General features: G+C 41.6%; 1 protein-coding gene across 2 annotated transcripts in view; it reads left to right on the forward strand.

The window, feature by feature from the left end:
- Positions 1–327: 327 nt before the first annotated feature.
- The window catches only part of MAP7 (microtubule associated protein 7), a 135,328-nt gene continuing 114,527 nt past the window's right edge, over positions 328–21,128 (forward strand). Inside the window, exon 1 of one of the 2 annotated variants that reach the window (XM_042471149.1) lies at positions 328–984. In XM_042471149.1, the coding sequence (XP_042327083.1) occupies positions 852–984 (133 nt within the window). In that variant the 5' untranslated portion in view covers positions 328–851. The remainder of the gene's footprint in view (positions 985–21,128) is intronic. The other variant, XM_042471159.1, reaches the window with a different exon arrangement.

Genomic DNA, 21,128 nt, shown 5'->3' on the forward strand with positions numbered 1-21,128 from the left:
TTTTGCTTTTTCCAGAGGACAGCCACCTTCTGTGGGAGTCTGCCTTCCCATTGCAAAAGGTGAGCAGTCCTGGGAAATGCTAGGAAGCCTGCAGTGCTCCTGGCTTTGCTAACACTGGCCCAAAACCACAAATGAACCGAGGGACCGGCAAATTCCACGTACCTGCCTGAAGGCTTGTCGGCCAGCTTCCTGTCCTCAAAACTTCTCTGCTTGTGCAAGCAGGAGCCCCATCCATCCTCCACCCATCTCTGAGGGAAGAAGGAGCAGCCCAGCCTGCTAGGTGGTTTCAGCCTTTCCTTTTTTTTTTTTTTCCCCTTTGAAATGCTGGCTTGCTCTGCCTCAGCAGCCAACACACACACGCAAACACACACCGGGAACATTCCGGCAGGCTGCTTTCCTGCAGCTGAGGAGACGACATTCATGGACCTCCTTTTGATTCGGATATGTCACTGTTGTCAGGGCAACTGTTAATGGTGGCGTATCATATTTTCTCCTCTTGGGTTCCGTGCTGAATATTTCAGTGTGCAAGAGCTGGAAAGAAGCTACCAGGAGAGGGAAAAGGTACTGCACCAGGAGGGAAAGCAGGCTCTGACTGAACAGATTCAGGCAGCAGCAGGAGGAAGAGGCATCCAAACTGATGGGCCTTCCATGAAGGCCTCCTTTTTCCCCTTGTCAAGGTGGAGGAGACTGCAGACCGCCTTCTGCTAAGTGGATGTTGGTTATTCAGCAGCTCTTCACAGACTATTCAGCTGTACTGGATCTCTTACAAATGAACAAGCTGCTTTGCAGCTAGTGAGTGCAGAACTGATATATGGTAGTTGGTTTGTTTTTAAAAGAGAGAGAATAACAATATGCCCGGTTCGACAACTGCTATACGGCAAGAGAGACTTAAAAAGGCAGGTGTAAGGCCAAATACTCCTGTTCTGTTTACCATTAACGAGGAAGATGAACAGCAAAAAAATAGCAATTCCAAGAAACAAAAAGGTAAGGCTCAGCAAGCAGTGTATTTATTTTTCTAGTTGCAACACTTAACTGTTCATGGTGTTTTATGAAATGGCATCTAATTCAGTGCATCTTTTATTTGTTAAAATAGTAACGATACATTTCTGGTTTTAAGTATCTGCCTTGTTAATCATGGCAAGCTGCTTTCTGTTTTGACATGTTTACCATATTTAAAAATGCTACTTTTTGGTCACAGATTGTTACTGGTAACAGCAAGATGGATCTATTTCTAGATCAGCAATAAGTGTGTGTTTTCTTCTGCTGGCATATGCTGACAAAAATGAGAGTACTGTATTACAGTGGAGAAACAAGGTACTCCTAGACTACTGAGGGAGCCAAAACAATGAAAAAATTTCTGCCAGATGTTTTACAGTCTGTAGTACAGATTTTTGAAAAAAATGTATGTTAAACATCTGGTTCAAAGTCCAATACCTTCATGCAAGACTGCAGAAAAACTTCCAGCTGAATGTTTGACAAAATCTTGTTTCATTCACTGTGGAGCATCATATTCTTACTTGATCTATTATCTTTAAAAGTTAAGTATTATTAATGCTCCATCTTGGGCCTGTGTCTTGAGCAGTGTTTGTATTGACACAGTTCTCTTAATGTTTTGGATCCTCAGCTATGCTAAGTGAGAATGTTCAGTTAAAAATGCTTGTAAACAATGTTCTGCGATGGTGAAAAACAGCTGTCAGATACGATGGGTTGGTATTGATCAAGGAAGTAGGACTTCATATATCTCAGTTGTATTGCTGACTGAGAACTCATTTATTTTCCTTTTCATTCAGACAGAGGATTAAAGGGAAGTTTGACAGGCAAATATTTACAGATTTAAATAGTGTTAATGTTTATCCTTGGGGCTTGGGCCAGTTTGTTTGAAAGTGACAGTTATTTTCATGGGCTCCTCTCAATAGTTAACTTCCAGGCGCCTCGCTTTTTCAAACTGTGAATTTTAATGTTTTCAAACCTTTGTATGGAAGTGAGGAAAAAATATCCAACAATATAGATTCTCAATACAATAGAGCAAAATCTGTTTTGATCAGTTTGTTTCCAAAACTTCCTACTTGGTAATATATACATCTACCTGAGTTTTTATGTATGTATGTATCTTAATGTGTTTCATAATCATTGTATAAATCTGAGAAGTTGTAAATGACATTCTGTGCAATTGCCATGGGAAGTAAACATGAAGCCAAGTGGATTACTAGCAGAACTTCTATTATCTTTTTTGATTAGCACTTTCTAGTTCTTATGATGTAGATTCATGTCTGGGATTTGCTTTGGTATCAAAGTGCTTGTTTGTCTTCCCTTTGAAGTGAATTTTGCATGGTGTTGTAAACTTTGAGAGTTGGGTGACCTGATGCCCCTGTGATGCTGCTGCTGGCATGAACCAGCTATATGGGCACAACACTCTTGGAAAGGCTTTCTGGAGGAAAAAGAATGTCAGCAGTTTTATTTTAAAGGACAGTGTGTTTTATAATCATGTTATTAAAGGCATCATTGTGTCTGATGTCCACAAAATACTTGCAAGGGACTAAGTTACATTGAGGCCTTTAGAACTTTTAAATAATATTTTTGTCCAATTTGTAATTAATTAATTAATGGTATGTATATTGTTTTCTTTAGTCAAGTATGCAGTTGCAATAGCTCTTTGGAAGTTCTGCTCATGAAACATCAGTAAAATTATGTATGTATGACAGAGTAGCTTACTTATGTTTAAAAACTGTTTTTCTCTCTAAAGTGGAACAATGATTGAGCATGGGGCTAGTGAATGTATGCCTCTCCAGATATTGCTGGATTGCAGTTCCCATTATTCCTCACCCTTGGCCATGTTGGCTAGGATTGATGGGAGTAGCAGTCCAACAACATCTGGAGCACTACATCAGAAAGCCAGCTTAGTGTAATCTTACATCTGTACCTGCTCAATGTGTTTCAGATCTCACATGACCCTTTGTCAAGGCGGATAGCAAAGAGACAAAAGCTTGGGACTAGGAAATGAAAATATATATATATAAATTATCTTTGAATACCTGCCAGTCAGGGAACTTGTCTTGGATGTCAAATAGGTAGGTTTATACAGAATAACTTCACTGATGTTTCCTGAGCAGAACTTTCAAAGAGCTATTACAACTGCATACTTTTTGAGTGAATAACATAATTGTCAGTTGGTTCAATATCATTCATGTCTGTACTGAGATTCCCCAAAGATTACCTTTTATACTAAATCTGTCTTTACAAACACTATGATGCCTCTTGCAGTGTACACTTTAATAGGTTTAAATAAAATACAGTCATTAGTACCTATGAACATAAAATTGCTACCAGTGGATGTGATGTTGCAAGTGATAGTCAAAAGATTTATCAGCCTCAAGATCATAATGATGATGAAAGTGCACTCAGTATTTGGAAACTCTGATTTATTGACCATATTTGTTTGCTAGTGTAAGACAGAGTAGCGCATATTTCAGTTTCTGCAGTCTGTCTTTACAAACAAAGGGGAAAAGACTGGAATGTTGAAATCCATCAACTGAGCCCTGGTATAGAAGGCAAATTCTTAGAATTAAAGACCTTTGAGTCCAGAAAGTTGTTTTAGATACCTAAAGCTATTCTATACAAAAATCTATTCCAAATTACCTCAAACTTTCTTCATTTCAAAAATTTAATTTGAGGGAAATGGCGAATCACCTTGCTGCTACTGTTGTTGACTGGGAATCCAACATCCTTGCATCTCATCCTGAGATCCAATAGTAAATCCAGATCTACTTTCTGCCCACCCCTGATGTCAGTTTATGAATGAATCCTACAAATCCCATTTCTTAGGTTCTCATTTGTTTCCTTGTCATGAAGATTCCTTGTTGACAACTTTGTTGTTGTTTGTTATGCATAAGAAACAAAAAGAAATTTGATAAGTTCCTACTGGTGTTTCTTGAATGTTTGATGGCCCTTTTATTCTGATCCACGTACAACCTGCTTAATGTTAACCCGATTTATCTGCAATAGTTTCTCAATTAATTCGTCAAATTTCTGTTGCTGCTACTGTACCTTTTTGTACTGAGTGTTGCCTAAATGCAAAGTGGACAAATAAATTATATCTGTAGTGGATATACTCTACTTGGCTTGTTGTGAAAAATATCCTTAGAATTCCCTGTTCACCAAAGACTAAGGGTACTGAACAACATTTGTGTGATGTACAACTGCTAATACCTGGATTTAATGTACACTGATCCTAACATAGTTAATAGGAGAGAGAAATCCACCTGGTGTGAAAGTAAACCCCTCCCTGTGTCATGCAAATGATTTCAAGGATTGATGGCGGTGTGTTTGCTTTTTGTAGGATTGATTGTATTCCTCTTATACCCAATGACTGTTTAGTTAGCTGATCTTCTGAGTAACACAGATGTGGAGTACTATCCCTAGTAAACCAACTTGAATAAACTAAGCCTAAGCCTAAATTTAGCTTAGTTCATCTGAATTTTGTTTTAGCCGGAATATTTCTGAGTGATGAAGCATTACTACCTTCTGAAATATTATCCCTTTCTAGATCAGCCTTTGCCAACCTCCTCCAGACACAACTCTCCTAATTCTTCATCCTGCTCTCCAAAGACCTTTGGAGTGTATTCCATATTTTAGAATTCCACAGCTCAATAGAGTATAGGGGACATCTGTTATTTTAGACACTGTGGCTATTGCTGGAGGGGCAAAGCAGATGGGCATGAAGGAGCAGCCTCTAGACACCCTGCCCATGATTGCCCCATGATTGGCCAGGGACTGTAGCGACTGCACGGCCTGCTCTCAAAGCAGACCGCCACCCTGGTCCCAAATGGACTGCTGGCAAGGAGTGGATTTTCACCACTACTTTTGTCAGTGGCTTTGGGCCGCCTTAGATGGCTTTGCAGCAGCTTCTGACTGCTTTGGGGGTGTGCGTCATCTAAGTGCCACACCCTCAAAGTAGCCAGAAGCCATTCTATTTGGCCCGACTGTTTTGAACCACAGTTTCACAATTTGTCAAACATTACTGACTGGAATTTTGGACCATCAGTGATACAGATTATATCCAAGAATGAGGAATCAGTATGCCATTTTCAAAAAATGTGTCATATTCCAAATAGTGTTCCTTTTTGTAATTGTGCTGCTGCAGTCTTATCTGTGGTGGTTTTATTCAGCTGTTTTGTGAGTTCATTTAAGATTACTCCCTGAGTACCTATGACTCTTGAAACCACAGTTGTTATTGTGGTTGTTGACATTTTTTTTAACTATCAGCCTAATCTATGTGAGTAGTCACTAACCAGCTGGGGAGGGGGAAGGCATCTGTGTTTGGGTGTTTTTTTAAAAAAACAACAACAACACAACACTTGAAAGCAAACTCACAAAATACTACAGATAATGGCTAGAGTTAATTGCAGTGTTTCATTAAGGACATAGGCCATGCATTTCTGCAATATTGTCTGCTGCCCCAATGTTAGTCCTGATTTTTTAAAAATTAAACAGATGAACAAGTACCAGAAAATAGAAGCATAAATAGATCTATTAATGAGAACTTGATAGAATAATGGAATCATAGACTTATAGAGCTGGAAGAGACCTCAAGGGCCACCCAATCCAGCCTCCTGTCATGTAGGAATATGCAATTAAAGCACCCCCAACAAATGGCCATCCAATCTCTGTTTAAAAACCTCCAAAGAAGGAGATAAATTGGCACTTGTGTGACTTGATCCAGTGAAACTACTTGGGGCTACTAGTTGGATTTAGGCTTAACACTTCAATAGATTTAGCATTCTAGCAAGCCATTTACAGACAAGGTAATAATTTTTCAAAGTGTTTGTAAAGTATGTGTTAATATCACAGCATATCCTAGCTGCATGTGTATACCTGTAGTAAAAGTCAGCACCCAGACTAACAACCTTATGCTTGGCTTTTGTAATTACTCAGCTATATTCCTTGTAATTTTGAAATACTTAGCAAACACATAAATTGAAAGCCAAATCCTTTAAGAATAGATGAGGCAAAGAAAATATTTGGTCAACAGATTACCCGAGAAGTCAAGTACACGCTGGGACTGTTCAAAGTCTCTTCCCCCCCCCCCCTCTGATATTTGTACACATATGCTCCCCTTTCCCTACTTCAGCATGTTGCCCTGTGGTTCTCTCAACCTTCAGTCCTTCACGTGTTTTTGACTTCAGCTCCCAGAGTTGTGCACCACGGCCAAAGTTCAGGAATTATAGGAGCTGATGTCCAAAGCATTAGGATGACCAAAGACTGAGAACCACTGGTTTATAACTTCTTGAAATTATTAGAACAGTTACATCTTTGAGGGGAGAGAGGTGCCTCATTCTTTATATGAATAGTTTTTTTCCTGTCCCAACACACCCACATGAACATCATTGACTCAATTACTCATAAAGCCTTTATTGTGCTTTTCTGATCTTCAAAAACTCTCCCTCCCTGCACAGCATGGAATAACCTGTCCTTCCAGTGTTGGGTTAATGAACTGGAAGCTGCTGCCAAACCATAACCTCACCAGGGGCAACAGAGTAGGGCTGATCCTAATAGCTATTTCATGGCACAGGTATCAAATACTACAAGGGCAGGTAATGAGCAGTCCTTTGGTCACCTTTAAGTATAGTGTCCAGACTTCACAGGTCTGGCCTTTTGGGGTTCCCTGTATTGTCAAGGTGTCACTTATCTGAACCTCAGTTAGAAATCTTTCTTATGATCAGAATGTGTTTTCGTTAACTCAAAGCTGAACCTTCTGGCTGATGGAAGGTAATAGGATGCCTGTAGTAATTTTGTTGCTCTGCAGCTTGTTTTTTACCTGTCTAGCTGAAGAGTAATACTGTATTGGGTCAGCCAAATTTTTTTAGGGAAAGAAAACAAACAGCATTGCATCTCAAAAGCAGTGCCAGACAACACACACACACACACATGCTGTTTAAAAAAGTCATGCACAGAATTCAATAAAATTGCTAATAAAGTGTGTTTACTAAAATAGTGCTCTAAAATAGACTTGGATTGTTTTGCAGTTTTGGTGGACAGTTGTCACATGTTAAAGATACTAGGAATGATTTGAGCTGCTGCCACATTGCAGAATTAATGTAGTTTGACACCAGTTTAACTGTCATGGATCCATCCTATGGAGTCCAGGGATTTGTATGTATTGTGTCACCACAGCTGTCTGTCAGAGAAGGTTAAATATCTCACAAAACTACAAATCCCAGAATTCCATAGCATTCAGTCATAGCAGTTAAAGTGGTGTAAGATTGCATTAATTATGCAGTGTAGGTGCACACTTGACAAAACTGTCTCCAGCACCCTGCAAGTGAATATTTTTCCCTATTGGAAAAAAAAATGCTTCCATGGACTTAGCTTTAAACAGGGGCAAAACCTAGCATTTCTGCTAGGTAGTGTCCATAGTATCAGGCCGTGAGAAACACAAACATTGTTTTGCAACTGCTTTTAAAAATGTTTGTGAAAAATATTTTTGCCAAGATGAAGGGTGGGTTTGACAGAATCCCTATCCAGGCTGGCCCCATATTTAAACTCTTAAGGCTTCTGTGCCTCACTTTCCCCTTCCCTTGGGATATATGGGCTTCACCGTGATCTCTATGCTGGACAGGTGACTGTGTTGGTCAGTGGGTTCGGTCTGGTGAAGCGTGACCAGCTCTTCTTATCCACTCTTAAATAAAAACAGCCAGACATAGTTGTAGAAAACAAAACAAGTAAAGATATATCAATTAGCAATTAAGTTAAACATGAACTCCCTCCATTCTTTCCACATTTCCAGCTTGCAAACCCCTATTCAGATCTTCCCCTGACTGCCTCATATATCTATGTTGTTCTGCCTTAACTAATTTCTTTCTACTTGCATCCCTCTCCTTTACAGACAGGTCTCTGGAATATATCCTCCGCCCCCAGCCCCCCTTCACAACAGTCTGAAATCTGTAATTGCCTGGCTCTAAGTAGGCTTGCCCAGCTTCTCTCTTCACAATGAGTGTGTGCATGTATGCATCTGAACACACACACACACACACACACACACACACACACACACACACTACTTAAGAGGTGAAAAAGAAGGCAGCCTGGCCAGGATTAGGTTGGAGCAACCCTAGGACTAAAGGACATCTTTTTCAGCACCATGACCAACAAATGTTTCAGGCTCACAGGTTTGAATCTTTGCCCAGCATATAAACTAAGATATAGCAACTTGAATATAGACAAAATTATTTCCTGCTATGTAGTGGTTGTCTGTGAGGGATCTCCTGATTAGACTCCCCCCGCCCTTCATCCATTACCTTCAAGATCCCTTGCATCTCCAAATTTCTGTGACAATGCAAATCTTTGGCTTGGCATGCCATGTATACTATTCATCATGTATGAAATGTAGCAATAGAAAGATTGGATCTTCCCATTTCTTTGACTTCAGTTCAAGTTTCATGGAGCCCTAGGAGTGTTTGGAAATTGAAGCTACAATAAAAAAATAATTAGGGAATAATCTCTATCGAATAATAATAATAATAAATAATAAAAATTTTATTTGTATACCGCCCTTCCCACGATCAGGGCGGTGAACAACAATCAAAATAGTACAATACAATGCAATACATAGACCAATCAAGGCTATCAAAAACCAACAGTACAAATACAAAAGCATTAAAATCAATATTAAAAACCCTATCAGCCAGCTACCCTTGCTGTCAGAGGGGGGGAGACTAGCTGGAGCTTGTATTGGGGAAAGCAGATTGAAACAAGAGGGTTTTCAACTCCCTCTTGAACTGGGCCAGGGAGGCGGCCGAGCGGAGCTCAATGGGCAGCGTGTTCCAGAGGGTCGGGGCGATGATGGAATATGATCTCCTTGTAGTGGAGACTAATCTAGCCCCAGGGACCCTCAATAGTTGCTGCCCAGATGTTCTGAGGGTGCGGGGCGGAATGTATGGGGAGAGACGGTCCTCAAGGTAACCTGGGCCCAAGCCATGTAGGGCTTTATAGGTCATAACTAACACCTTGTATTGTGCCCGGAAGCGAATGGGCAGCCAATGCAGATCTTTAAGTACAGGTGTAATATGACTGGCCCTAGAAGTACCAGTGACCAGTCTGGCTGCCATGTTCTGTACCATCTGTAGCTTCCGGGTTTGGTGCAAGGGTTGCCCCATGTAGAGTGCATTGCAGAAGTCCAATCGAGAGGTTACCAGAGCATGTACCACCGTTTCAAGGTCCCTCTGGGCCAGGTATGGGCGCAGCTGGCGAATAAGCCGAAGCTGATAACAGGTGCTCTTGACCGTCGCATTCACCTGAGCTGTAAGGTGAAGCGACGAGTCAAGAAGCACCCCCAGATTGCACACGGAGTCCTTCACAGGAAGCGTGATCCCGTTCAGGACAGGTGGAACCACCGCCATTCCTGGACCAGGGGAACCTATCACAAGTACCTCCGTTTTCTCTGGATTCAGACTGAGTCGGTTTTCCCTCATCCAGCCCATTACCGACTCCAGGCAGGCCACGAGAGGAGAGACGTCATCCTCGGTCACTGCATCAGTCGGAGATGTAGAGAAGACTATTTGGGTGTCATCAGCGTACTGATAACCCCGCGCCCCATGTCTCCGGATGATCTCTCCCAACGTTTTCATGTAAATGTTAAAAAGCATGGGAGACAGAATGGCTCCTTGAGGGACCCCAGATGTAAGGGCCCTCTTTTCGGAGCACACGTCTCCCAGCTGCACCATCTGGAACCTCCCAGAGAGGTAGGAGCGGAACCACTGGAGCGCAGTGCCCCCGATTCCCACCTCTCCCAGGCGCTCCAGAAGGATACCATGGTCTATGGTATCGAAAGCCGCTGAGATGTCCAAGAGCACCAACAGGGACACGCTTCCCCTGTCGATGCCCAGACGGAGATCATCGACCATGGCCGTCTCAACCCCGTAACCCGCCCGAAAGCCAGTTTGAAATGGGTCCAGATAATCCGTTTCATCCAAGACCGATTGAAGCTGGATTGCAACCGCCCTCTCGATCACCTTCCCTAAAAATGGCAGCAGCGAGACTGGCCGATAATTACTGTGTATCAGGGGGTCGAGGGAGGGCTTTTTTAACAGCGGTTTTATTGTGGCCAATTTCAAGCTGGTTGAAAATTGCCCATCCCTCAGAGATGTATTAATAATCCGGTGTAACAACAAGTTTACCACCGGTCCCCCCTGGGCCGCTAGCCATGAGGGACAGGGATCGAAAGAGCAGGTTGTCTTCCGAACGCTTCCAAGGATCTTGTCCACATCCTCGGTACTGACCAACTCAAACTGATCCAGTTTAATGGAGTCCACGGAGGCTCTGGATGCCTCTACCCTTGGTTCTGCCCTAATGCCAACGTTAAGACCTTTGCTTATCCGAGAGGTTTTATCCGTGAAGAAGTTGTTAAATTGGTCGCAGCAGGCCTTAGAAGGTTCAAGGATCTGGTTCAGAGTGGGAGGGAGCTGAGTTAGCTCCCTGACCACCCTGAACAACTCTGCTGGACGCGACTCCGCGGACGCGACACGAGCACCATAGAACGAGTTCTTAGCTGCTCGTATCGCCTCTCCGTAGTCCTCCAAAAGGTGGTCTAGGAGAGCCTTGTCGGCTAAGCAAAGGTGTTTCCGCCAGCGGTACTCTAGCCGTCGCAGGACCCGCTTCCTTGCCCGGAGATCTTCCGTATACCAGGGCTTACGTTTGGAAGCGGGCCTGAGAGGGCGCTTGGGAGCGATGCTGTGTATAGCCCTAGAGAGACCGGTATCCCAGATACCAGTCAGGGCATCAACAGAGTCGCCGTCACTTCCAACCATATGTCCCTCTAGGGCTTCCTGGAACCTTTTGGGTTCCATCAGCCTTCGAGGGTGGACCATCCTAATAGGTCCGCCACCCCCGGGGGGGATCTGGGTAGAAGCCTTGATTTTTGCCTCCACAAGGAAATGATCCGTCCATGGCAGGGGGGGAAATATTAGTTATTTCCGCCCACGGATTTTCCGCATCCGTACAAAAAAACCAAATCCAGTGTATTACCTGCAAAATGCGTTGGACCCGTAATCAGCTGGGACAGGCCCATGGCCGCCATGGTATCCATGAATTCCCGGGCCGCACCGGATGGAACATAGTTGGCCGCAAAGGGGATGTTGAAGTCACCCGGACTAACAGCATGGGCGACTCCAACATCAGCTCCGCAACCAGCTGTGTCAGCTCGTTAAGGGAGTCCGTTAGCGCACGGGGTGGCCGGTACACCAACAGAATCCCTAGACTGTCCCTAGCCTTCAGGGTCAGGTAAATACACTCGATAAAAGAAGTTTGTCGGATGTGGTTCCTGGTGAGAGACAGGGTGTTCTTGTGGACCAAGGCAACACCCCCCCCCGCCCACCTAACCTGGGCTGGTCCTTCACCGAAAACCCGGCAGGGAGGGCCTGTGCCCACACAGCATCTCCCTCAGGCCCAAGCCAGGTTTCGGTAATGCAGGCCAGGTCACAATTACTGTCCTCCAACAAATCGTGGAGGATGTGGGACTTGTTGTTAATCGACCTGGCATTGCACAGGAGCAGCGACAGGGTTTGTGGCACGGTTGGAATGACCCTCAGGTCCCTTTGGTTAGGAGGGGGACCGGAAGGAGAGATAGATATTAAGCATCGATCTCGCCTTCCTCTGTAACGCAAGTCCACCTTCCTACTGCCATACCTCCCCCTGCCCCACACCACCTCAATGGGAGCCCCGCTTGCACCGATATTACCCTCTTCCTCCCCAGCCAAAGCATTCCCCACATCCATGCCCTCTCCCTCCCCCGTGCAAATCACAAGAAGAACAGAGGTGTGACACAGCAGTCATCCTCTGTTCTAAGCTGACTTGGGCAGAGCCCTCTAGCCCCTTGTGTTGCGATAAAAATGCGCAACTGTGCCGTTGCGGAGCTGCGGAGTTCAAAACAGTCCGTGGGCGGCCTCCCCGGGCCAGTGTGCTGCTGCGCACCTCTGACATCCCGAGGAGAGCCACCCGGCAGCTCAAGCAGCTCCTGGCACAGTCCGGTGGCAGCCCCGCCCCTCTGAAACACCGCTCCGGCGGCGAGGTAAAAGTCCTCTGGGCCACTGCCCAGTTGAAAGGAGGGCGAATACAATGGGATTTTTTAAAAATTTAAAGTGCATATTATTTTTCTGTAAATTCATGTTTAGTCAAGGAAAAATCAGTTGTGGCTTCTGCAAAACCAAACTATCTCTTATTAAGAAACCAGGGGAGGCAGGAGGGGAATCCACACTATTTAGATAAACAGATGCACTCTTTCATTGGATTATCTCAAAATTGGGTCTTGCAAGGGGAGTGCAAAGTGAATTTGATAATCGAGAATTAGGAATTCTGCTGTATGTAGACAGATGATATTAAACCATAAGGATCAGAATAAGGGCTGACCTAGATGTTGGGTCTCTGATTCAGCTTTGAGATGCCATATACTGCCAGTTGTCAAAAGGGAATGACTGTTTAGATGAGCATTTCCCTTTGCACTTTGTTTTTCAACTAAAAAGAAAGGTTTCCTTTTCCCCTTCTTGTTTGGAGGTTAAAAGTTTACAAGGATGATGCTGTATTATCCTTGTTTGTCTAGCTGCAGGCATATTTCAGGAGCAGCAAACATAATAATGCACAGATGCCAGATGACAGGAGACAGCTGCAGTCAAATAGAACAACAGGGGACAGATGCAGAATGATTGTATCTTCTCTATTTCATTTGTGCTCCAATCACAGAAGGCCTTAAGTTTTGTCTGCATCTTGAAAGTTATTAGCAAACCCTGCATTTCCATCCACTTCTCCTCTCCACTCTTCATCTTGCCTTGAAACTAAGATGAAGTAATGGGACAGTAAGAATCCCGAAAGAGCTTATAGGAACAGTTTCATGAAGTGTGGGAGTAATCCTAATCAGTAGTCAAATGTTTTTCCAGATGCTGGGATTTTCTTGGGGCTAATGCACACTTAAGAGCCAACATGGTTTAGTGATTTGTCCATTTGATCACAAGTCTGGAGACAGGGTTCAAATCCTCTCTGAGCCATGGAAACCCACTGGGTAACCTCGGGCAAGTTACACTGACTAAGGCCCCATACAGACAGGCCAAAATAAAGCTTCTTCAAGTCACTGTGGAGGTGTGCTGTTTAAATTATTCTTGCATACTAAGAGTCCAGATGTTGCGCCAAAGCTGCGCTCCAGTTTTTTGGACTGGATCGTGGCTTTGGCATGGCTTCCAGACTCAGTACGCATGCATCATTTAAGCAGCATACCTTCAAAGTGACCTGAAGCAGCTTTATTTTGGCCTGTCTGTATGGGGCCTAAGTCTCAGAGGGTAAAGGCAGACCCCCTCTGAACAAATCTTGCTAAGAAAATCCTGTTATAAACTCTTAGGGCCATCATAAATTGGAAATGACATGAAGACACAACAACAATGCGCACCTAGCTTATATCCATAAGGTGCAATGGGCACTAATTTGAAATGGGTATAGGAATAAAATGCTTTACTGTCCAATTGTCCTGATTTTTCAGGAACAGTCCCAAGTAATCCTCTGTTGTTCAATTTTCCGCTGTTTTTAAAATGTTCTAGCTTGTCTTTCCTCCTGCCACTTTTCCTTCTTGTCCTCATTGTACTTGAGTTGTTGCAAACAGAGTTCAAAGTGCAAAAGTAGTTCACATTCAATTAAGTCAGCAGCAGGGAGAAGCATTTTTCCTTTCCCAGCAGTTTCATGCAAAAGTAGTCTCTTGGTTTCTGCATTTCTCATCATTAATACGTTTTGCCATTTTGACCGCACTCTGATGATGCTTGGCCACACACATCTTGGTGTGAAAACTGTGAAATGTTGGAAGCTATGAAATGGACATGTGTGAGCATGCATGCCTCACCTGCCAGCACCCCTGACTACCTCATAGATCACAAAGGTCTGCATAGGGGCTTGTAAGCACGTTTGGCTGCCTTATCAGGTTTTCCAGTCACAGGAGCTCTATAAGCATATTCAACCAAATGTGTCTGCAATCCCCTATACAGGTCTTTATGCTTAACTTGCACAAATTTGTATCAAGGGTGGGGAATCTTTCCCAGCTGAAAGACTAAATTTAGTCTCAGAAAGGGTCCTGAGGCTGCATTTCAGTGATGGGTGAGGCCAAAGGCAAAATTGGGAACAACGCCCCCCCCCCCCCCCAGCATATTTTAATTTAAAGCTGTTAGTGACAGCAAGTGTCTTGGAAGAGGCATTTCAATCTTTCAGAAAATTTTTTAAAAAACTACAAAATGAGGGAAAGCACCAAATGCTTTGCCACATGGAAAGGGGTATGGTCATCTGGGAAAAACCAGGAGGCCTGTTAGGGTCCACAGGAGGCCTGGATCAGTTGCTGTCCTCCTAACATCCCTACCTTTTAATCTGAAGCACTTGTTTATAGGTTTGTGAATACAGTCGGCCCTTCTTATACACGGATTTTTTTATACACGGATTTAAGCATACACGGTTTGAAAATGTTCCAAAAAAGTATAAATTCACCTTGATGTTCCATTTTTTATTAGGGACACCATTTTGCTATGTCATTATACTTAATGGGACTTGAGCATACACGGATTTTGTTATACACGGGGGATCTTGGAACCAAACCCCAGCATATAACAAGGATCCACTGTACTGAGACATGTCCTGTCCCCCTTGAAGGCCTATGCAAGACCAGTTCTACTATTGGGCAGATTGAGGTAAATGCCTCTGTTGATGGTGGGATGGGGTGAGGACAGATGATTACAATCTCACAGTAAATTCTAGGGTTGCAAGAGTGAAAACTGGAGCGAGCTCCTGTACCTTTAATAACTGTGTAAGTGTGGTACAGTGGTTTGAGTTTCGTTCGACTGTGACTCTGGAGACCAAGGTCTGAATCCTTGCTCAGCCATGAAAACCCCCTGAGTGATCTTGGGCAAGTCACATTCTCTCAGCCTCACAGGATGGCTATGGCAAACAACCTCTGAACAAATCTTGCCAAGAAGACCCTGTGGTAGCTTCATCTTGTCACCATGTCAAAAATGACTTGAAGGCACACAACAACAAGAAGAACAGAGGGATTTCATTAGGTGTTTCTCATTTCCTGGTTGCATGACAAGCAGCACTTGCTAAAATTCCCTCTTCTGCACATTGCTTAAAGGTAGGAGCCCTCTTCAGTTTTCACTTTGGCAAGACTAGCTGATTCTCATGAACACTTCCGCTGTTTCTGTCACAACTGAGTCTTCCACACAGCCTTCCTTTCTAAACTAGCCTGGTGCATGGTGTAGGGGCTCTTGTTTCATTACTAGTTCTGAAATCTGTTATATGCATAAATAGATCTTGAGATGGCTTGGCAAGAGGAGAAGGAGGAAAGTAGACAACTAATTTCATTATCATTATAATTGCTGTTGTGTAATTGTGTATTGTGTAATCAGGTTTGAAGACTATGCTGACCCTACAGTTTGATTCAGAGCTTTTATCACACTGACAGTTCCAACCTCTTGAGGCAGGAACTGCCTGAGAACATTGCTCTATCAAGTAGCTAAGCTGCTTTTTAAATCTAAAAGGTGCAAGTCTGTGTAGTAAATGAATGGTAGGAAAAATGCCAGGCCTCTAGGATTTGAAATTATTTTTTCTAGATTTTTTTTTAAAAACTTTTTAAACTTGTGGTCTTTTCCTTAAGTGTAAATATGGTTTGCAAAACTAGACACATATGTTGTTATCTAACAGGGTCTGTAGTGACTGCACTGCAGCAACTAGAAGTCTCAGTGCACCAGTTTCACACATGAACATCTGGCTGGAATTTTGTTGAGATGCCGTCCAAGCATAAATACTGTGGCACAAGCAATTGTGCTTTTTCAGAGGTTGTTTACATTTAGTCCTAAAGCAGATGACATTCTCTATGCACATGTGTACACACACACACTGTACTGATGGATGAGGAGCTAATCTATAAGGCTAATAGGAAAGTCTGATGCTACCTACTACTAAGAGTGTGACTGCAACCCAATTTACAAATATGTGTAAAATCCTATAAATTACAGCTGTTCTGAAATAGAAACAAACATTAATCCAAATGGAATATATTTTGTTATCCTATCAAAAATACATATAATAATGATTCAGAATCAATAACAACAAAAGGCATAACGTCCTAAGGTTTAGAATATACTGTAAAAAAACCAATCATGTAATGATGTCAGTTATAATACAAATCCACCCACATGAAAGGTACAGTGTTCCTTTTAAATTCATACTGTAGAGCCAGCCTGGTGTAGTGGTTTGAGCATTGGACTTGGATTCCAGAGACCAGGGTTTGAATTCCTGCTCAGCCATGTAAACCTGCTGGGTGACCTTGGGCAAGTCACATACTCTCAGCCTCAGAGGATGGCAATGGCAAAACCCTCTGAAGAAACTTGCCAAGAAAACCTCATGATAGGTTCACTTTGTGGTTGCCATAAGTCGAAAACAATGTGAAGGCACACAACAGCAATGTAAGTCTTTTAAATTTCAATTGCACTTTAAAGAACTTATAAAAGTCCTTAAGCTTAGAGAGAAATATTCCTAGGATCATTAAAACCATTTCATAATGGCTTCATCAGTCTTTCTTTCTTGTTGCTGTATACTTTAATATACTTTAATTCTTTAAAACCATTTCATAATGTGTTCGTTAGTCTGTTCCTCTTTCTCTCTTTCTTTTTCTTTCTGCTGTATACAGCAATAAGAGTTATAATAAAAAATTGCTGTATACAGCAATAAGAGCAACAGAATGGTAAAGACATTATGAAACAGTTTTAAAGATCCTGGGAATAACCGTCTCTCTAAGCTTAAGGACTTTTATAAAGACTTCATAGCGCAACTGAAATCTAAAAGACTTCTATCCTGTATTTAAAATTAATGGACACTGTACTTTTCATGAACAGGTGTAATTTATAAGGAGTTATACATAATTATAATTTGGATTGCATTCACCCTTTTAGTAGCATCAGACATTTTTTATCGGCCTTATAGTCAATTTAGTTTAGAGACTTGCTGTGCAAGGGATTCATACCCTAGTTTACCCTGAATTAATTTATTGTGGCACAACGGGTGAGATGAAGTCTTGTGTATATTTATGTTATAGGATCTTGGTTAAAGTAGAGTAACAACTCTACCTAGTTAGTGTTTTTGTACCTGAAGTAGATACTATGTGGAGTGGTCAATAGTCAGCACTACCCTATAAATAAAAATGGACTTTCATGGTGTTAACTGTGACACTGACCTGGCATACTACCAAATGTCTGTGAAAAAAAAATAGTTGAATTATTGCTTGAAATTCAAAAAGGTAATGTGGAAAACTCGTAATTGCTTGAAAATATATCATGTGAGATAAGGAAAATTATTTATTTTGGGAGATCAGGTTATTAGGGTGTTAGACTAGGACATGCGAGATCCTAGTTTGAATCTCCACTGAGCCATGAAGGTTACTGGGTGGTCTTAAACCCTTCTTAAACTCTCAAACACACCCCAAGATTCCATCATATCTAGCCATGGCAGTTAAAGTGGTGTCAAACTGCATTATTACTGCTGTGCAGATGCAGCCTTTGGCATTATCCGTTGTGTCTCCAGTACTCATGGTGCGTTGGTGCATTGTGGTAGATAAAAATGGAGTGTAAACTTGCTGTGGTTCACTTTGCCAGGTGATGCCAGTTATAGACAAGAAGGAAATCTAACTCTTTCTTGGCAGATATCCATACATGACCTAATATGAGAACTTGTGCCAGGCAGATCTTTATTCACGATCCAAAATAGATTACATTTTTTGTGAAATATATTGCTCAACTTTTTAATGTTAGACTTTTTAATTTTCTCCCCTTATAGTAAGAAGCTAATGCTGTAGGACCTGCTCGTTTTAAAATTAATGTCTCTATCATCATGACTCATCGTATGTTATTTCCTGGGGCATTCTAGTTATGGAAGATGCTTACTGGGCAGAGTATTTTTTTCTATTTAATAATTGCAGTACTTCACTCTGGTACAAAAGGTTAGGTCAAAAGTTTGTTTTAATATCACTTGGATGAAGTAAGTTACTCAATCTTAGAAGTAACTACTTAAAATATTTACATGTAACCAAACTCCTTTTCAATAACTAAGATATGATGAAGGTCTAATCTGCATTTCAGAAATAATTCAATTTGACACCACTTTAACTGCCATGGTTCAATGGTATAGAATACTGGAATTTGTAGTTTGTTGTGGCTGTCTAGCAGGGAAGGCTAAATTAAAGCAGTATCAAACTGCATTAATTCTGCTGTAATATAATTAGGATAGGTTTGGTTTCTTTCTGGTATACCATAACTGTTAATTGCATTTATAATTGCAGGGGCATGGTATCATGTCATTGTGGAGGAGAAATATGACGTGGTTCAAGTGTTGGTGCATGTTTCTGTCTTGTGCTCTGATGCAGATGTTGGGGGAACAATGAGGTGGACAGGACAACAGTTCGGTTTGAACCACAAGGTGTTTTGCAGCATTTGGAAGTCTCTATTATGTAATTAAAATATAAGCAATTTTACTTTGTGGTACAAAGGAACTATTTTATTACTCTGAGGAGAATGCAAAGAGTTATTATAACACCAGCTGATTATTTGGAGCATTTGTAATATTAATTGTTAAGTCATTTTTAAAGTAATTCCTTGAGCTCTCTAAATCTTGTAGTGCTTGCCAGTCAAACAAAATAATGGAAAGACTATATAGGGAGTTCAGCAAAAACAAAATCATGTTTTCTGGAATATGGTATACCTTGTATGGTGTTGTTCAAACAGTGGCCTGATGAAATTGAAGGCTTGTCTACCTGGGTGATGTACCTTGAAATTCCTCCAGGCTTGCTGAATCATGTTTACTTCTTGCAGGGACAAAACCCTAAATTGGGTATAGACTGTCACACACACAATTTGGGGCTTCCTCCCCCAACCCACATTAGAATAACTCAGGTTTTACTGTAGGTTTTTGGCTCTCTTCACAGCAATGACAGCAGCTGCCTTCGGTCACAGTCTCTGTGAGGTGTCCAATGCCATCGTGGTGGGTTCAAGTCACTCTGAGGTCAGAACAAGATGCCAGTGTTGATAACATGGTTGGGCATCTTGTTCTGACCTCAGCAGTGGTGCTGGCGAATGAATGGGGACTGCATGGGAAGGCAGCCACCCTGTCATTCACTGTGAGAAGTGAAAATCCTCAGCAAAAGAGAGTAGTTGGGGGCGGAATTTGGGGCCATAATATTTCGGAGCCTAAACTACATTAAATACAGTGTTGCAAAGTTTGGGGGTCATTCACACTATGAAATAGTCCAGTATGGAAACTGGGTTATTTTAGGGTCATGCACACTGTGCCCTGAATGCACCCGTGTGGTAGTGGTGGGACGGTGAAAAAGCAACTTTACCCGGTGCGTTTGGCACTGGGTAACTAACTGCATCTTTTTGAAGGGAGCGGAATGATTTGCATCTTCAGTAGTATGAATGCAGTACCAAATTGATCCAGATCGCTGGGATCCATTCCCAGCCAAGAGGCGCCACCATATTGATCTGAAAGTGTCACCAGCTGGATCAGGTTGGATAGGTTCAATCACGCTAAACATAGTGTGAATATCAATTTGGTATCACATCACTGCATAGATCAGCACCTCCTCAGTACAAAAAAGTGAATGTGACTGACCCCTGCAAATTTGAACAGGATGACTGAATTGGTATGAATCCAGTATGTTTGTAGTACAGATGTACTTCAGCTATCCTGTACTCAGTGGCTTGAGAACTGAAGCCATTTATGGCCAGATCAACTTGAAATGTGGTTAAAAACTGAGCATGGGTATCATTTGTTTATTTTTGACTTTAAGTTCTAAAAACAAAATCAATAAAAATTAAAAGCAAAGATCATACCTGGAGAATCAAAATGTCTGAATCTTACTTGCAATTTAAGATTGCTTTCAAAAAGTTGAAAAGCCATTCCACTTATACCAGGATGGAAGAAAATCAATGATTTTTTAAATAAAAAATGATTTTAATAAAATTTCAAGATTTCAAGATTGTATTAACACAATTAATTAAAAAGCAATTAACTCAAAAGAGCCTACATTAAATATATCATCACGAACACTATATAATTCCTAGCTGTATTCTATCAATATGTTAAGAGAAGTTTATGGTGATGGGAACTAATGTGATCAGTCTTATTCTTCATATAGTATACATTTTGCATCTCAAGCAAACTAATATGAGGGACCATCAGTTATTTTTCCCCAAGATGCCATGATCCAGTAGCATATATGTACATTGGCTACAGGTTTTTTTCCTTTCCTTGAAACTCTCCAGGGGCCTGCAGCTGATGGCTTATGGACCAGCACCAGTCCATGGACCACCATGTTGAGTAGCACATGAATTCCCCTCTCCCCCAAGCCTTGTGTCTCTCTAACAAAAAAAGACAGAGAAGTCAGTGAACAATGAATTTGGGGGGATGGAATATATCTGAACAAGAAAAAGGAGAGAGAGAGAGAATAGAAAGAAAGAAAGAGAAAAAGAAAAAGTAGAACCCCTCACAAACCCAATATCCATCCACCCCCGTTAAAATAAAAGAGCAAAACTGCCCTCTTCTCTCTGTCACACTATATAGATTTATTCTATTCCCCCTTGTTTATTAATTTGTCCATATAAATCCTTTATTAATTATCCAAGATAGGTCAACGTATACTACCTCTTCTTTCCTAAATATCAAACATTTTTATTTTTTACATATCAAATTCTGTAATAGTAATAGTTACTTTTTGATTCTGCACATGGGATGTAAAAGGTTTTCCATTTTTGTTCAAAGGTCTCATCTGTTTTTCCCTTTATATAATTAGTCAATTTTCATAAGGGATCCTGTTTTTGATTAAAATTAATCTGAAAACAGTTCAGAATGCAAGAATTGCTTAAAGTGTAGCTACATTGTAATGAAACTGACATTTCTGAGTATGTACCAAAGTTATTTAAAACAATAAGGTACTTCTGTTAAAAATGATGATTCAATAGAATCTTTCCTCACTTTTGATTAAAACTGCAATTTAAATAACTGAAATTTAGTCCTTTGTAGAAACGATTTAATCATGATTTTCATCATGATTTAAATACCTTTGATTC

The sequence above is a fragment of the Sceloporus undulatus genome, chromosome 1 (assembly GCF_019175285.1).
Source record: "Sceloporus undulatus isolate JIND9_A2432 ecotype Alabama chromosome 1, SceUnd_v1.1, whole genome shotgun sequence".
Lineage (NCBI taxonomy): Eukaryota > Metazoa > Chordata > Lepidosauria > Squamata > Phrynosomatidae > Sceloporus > Sceloporus undulatus.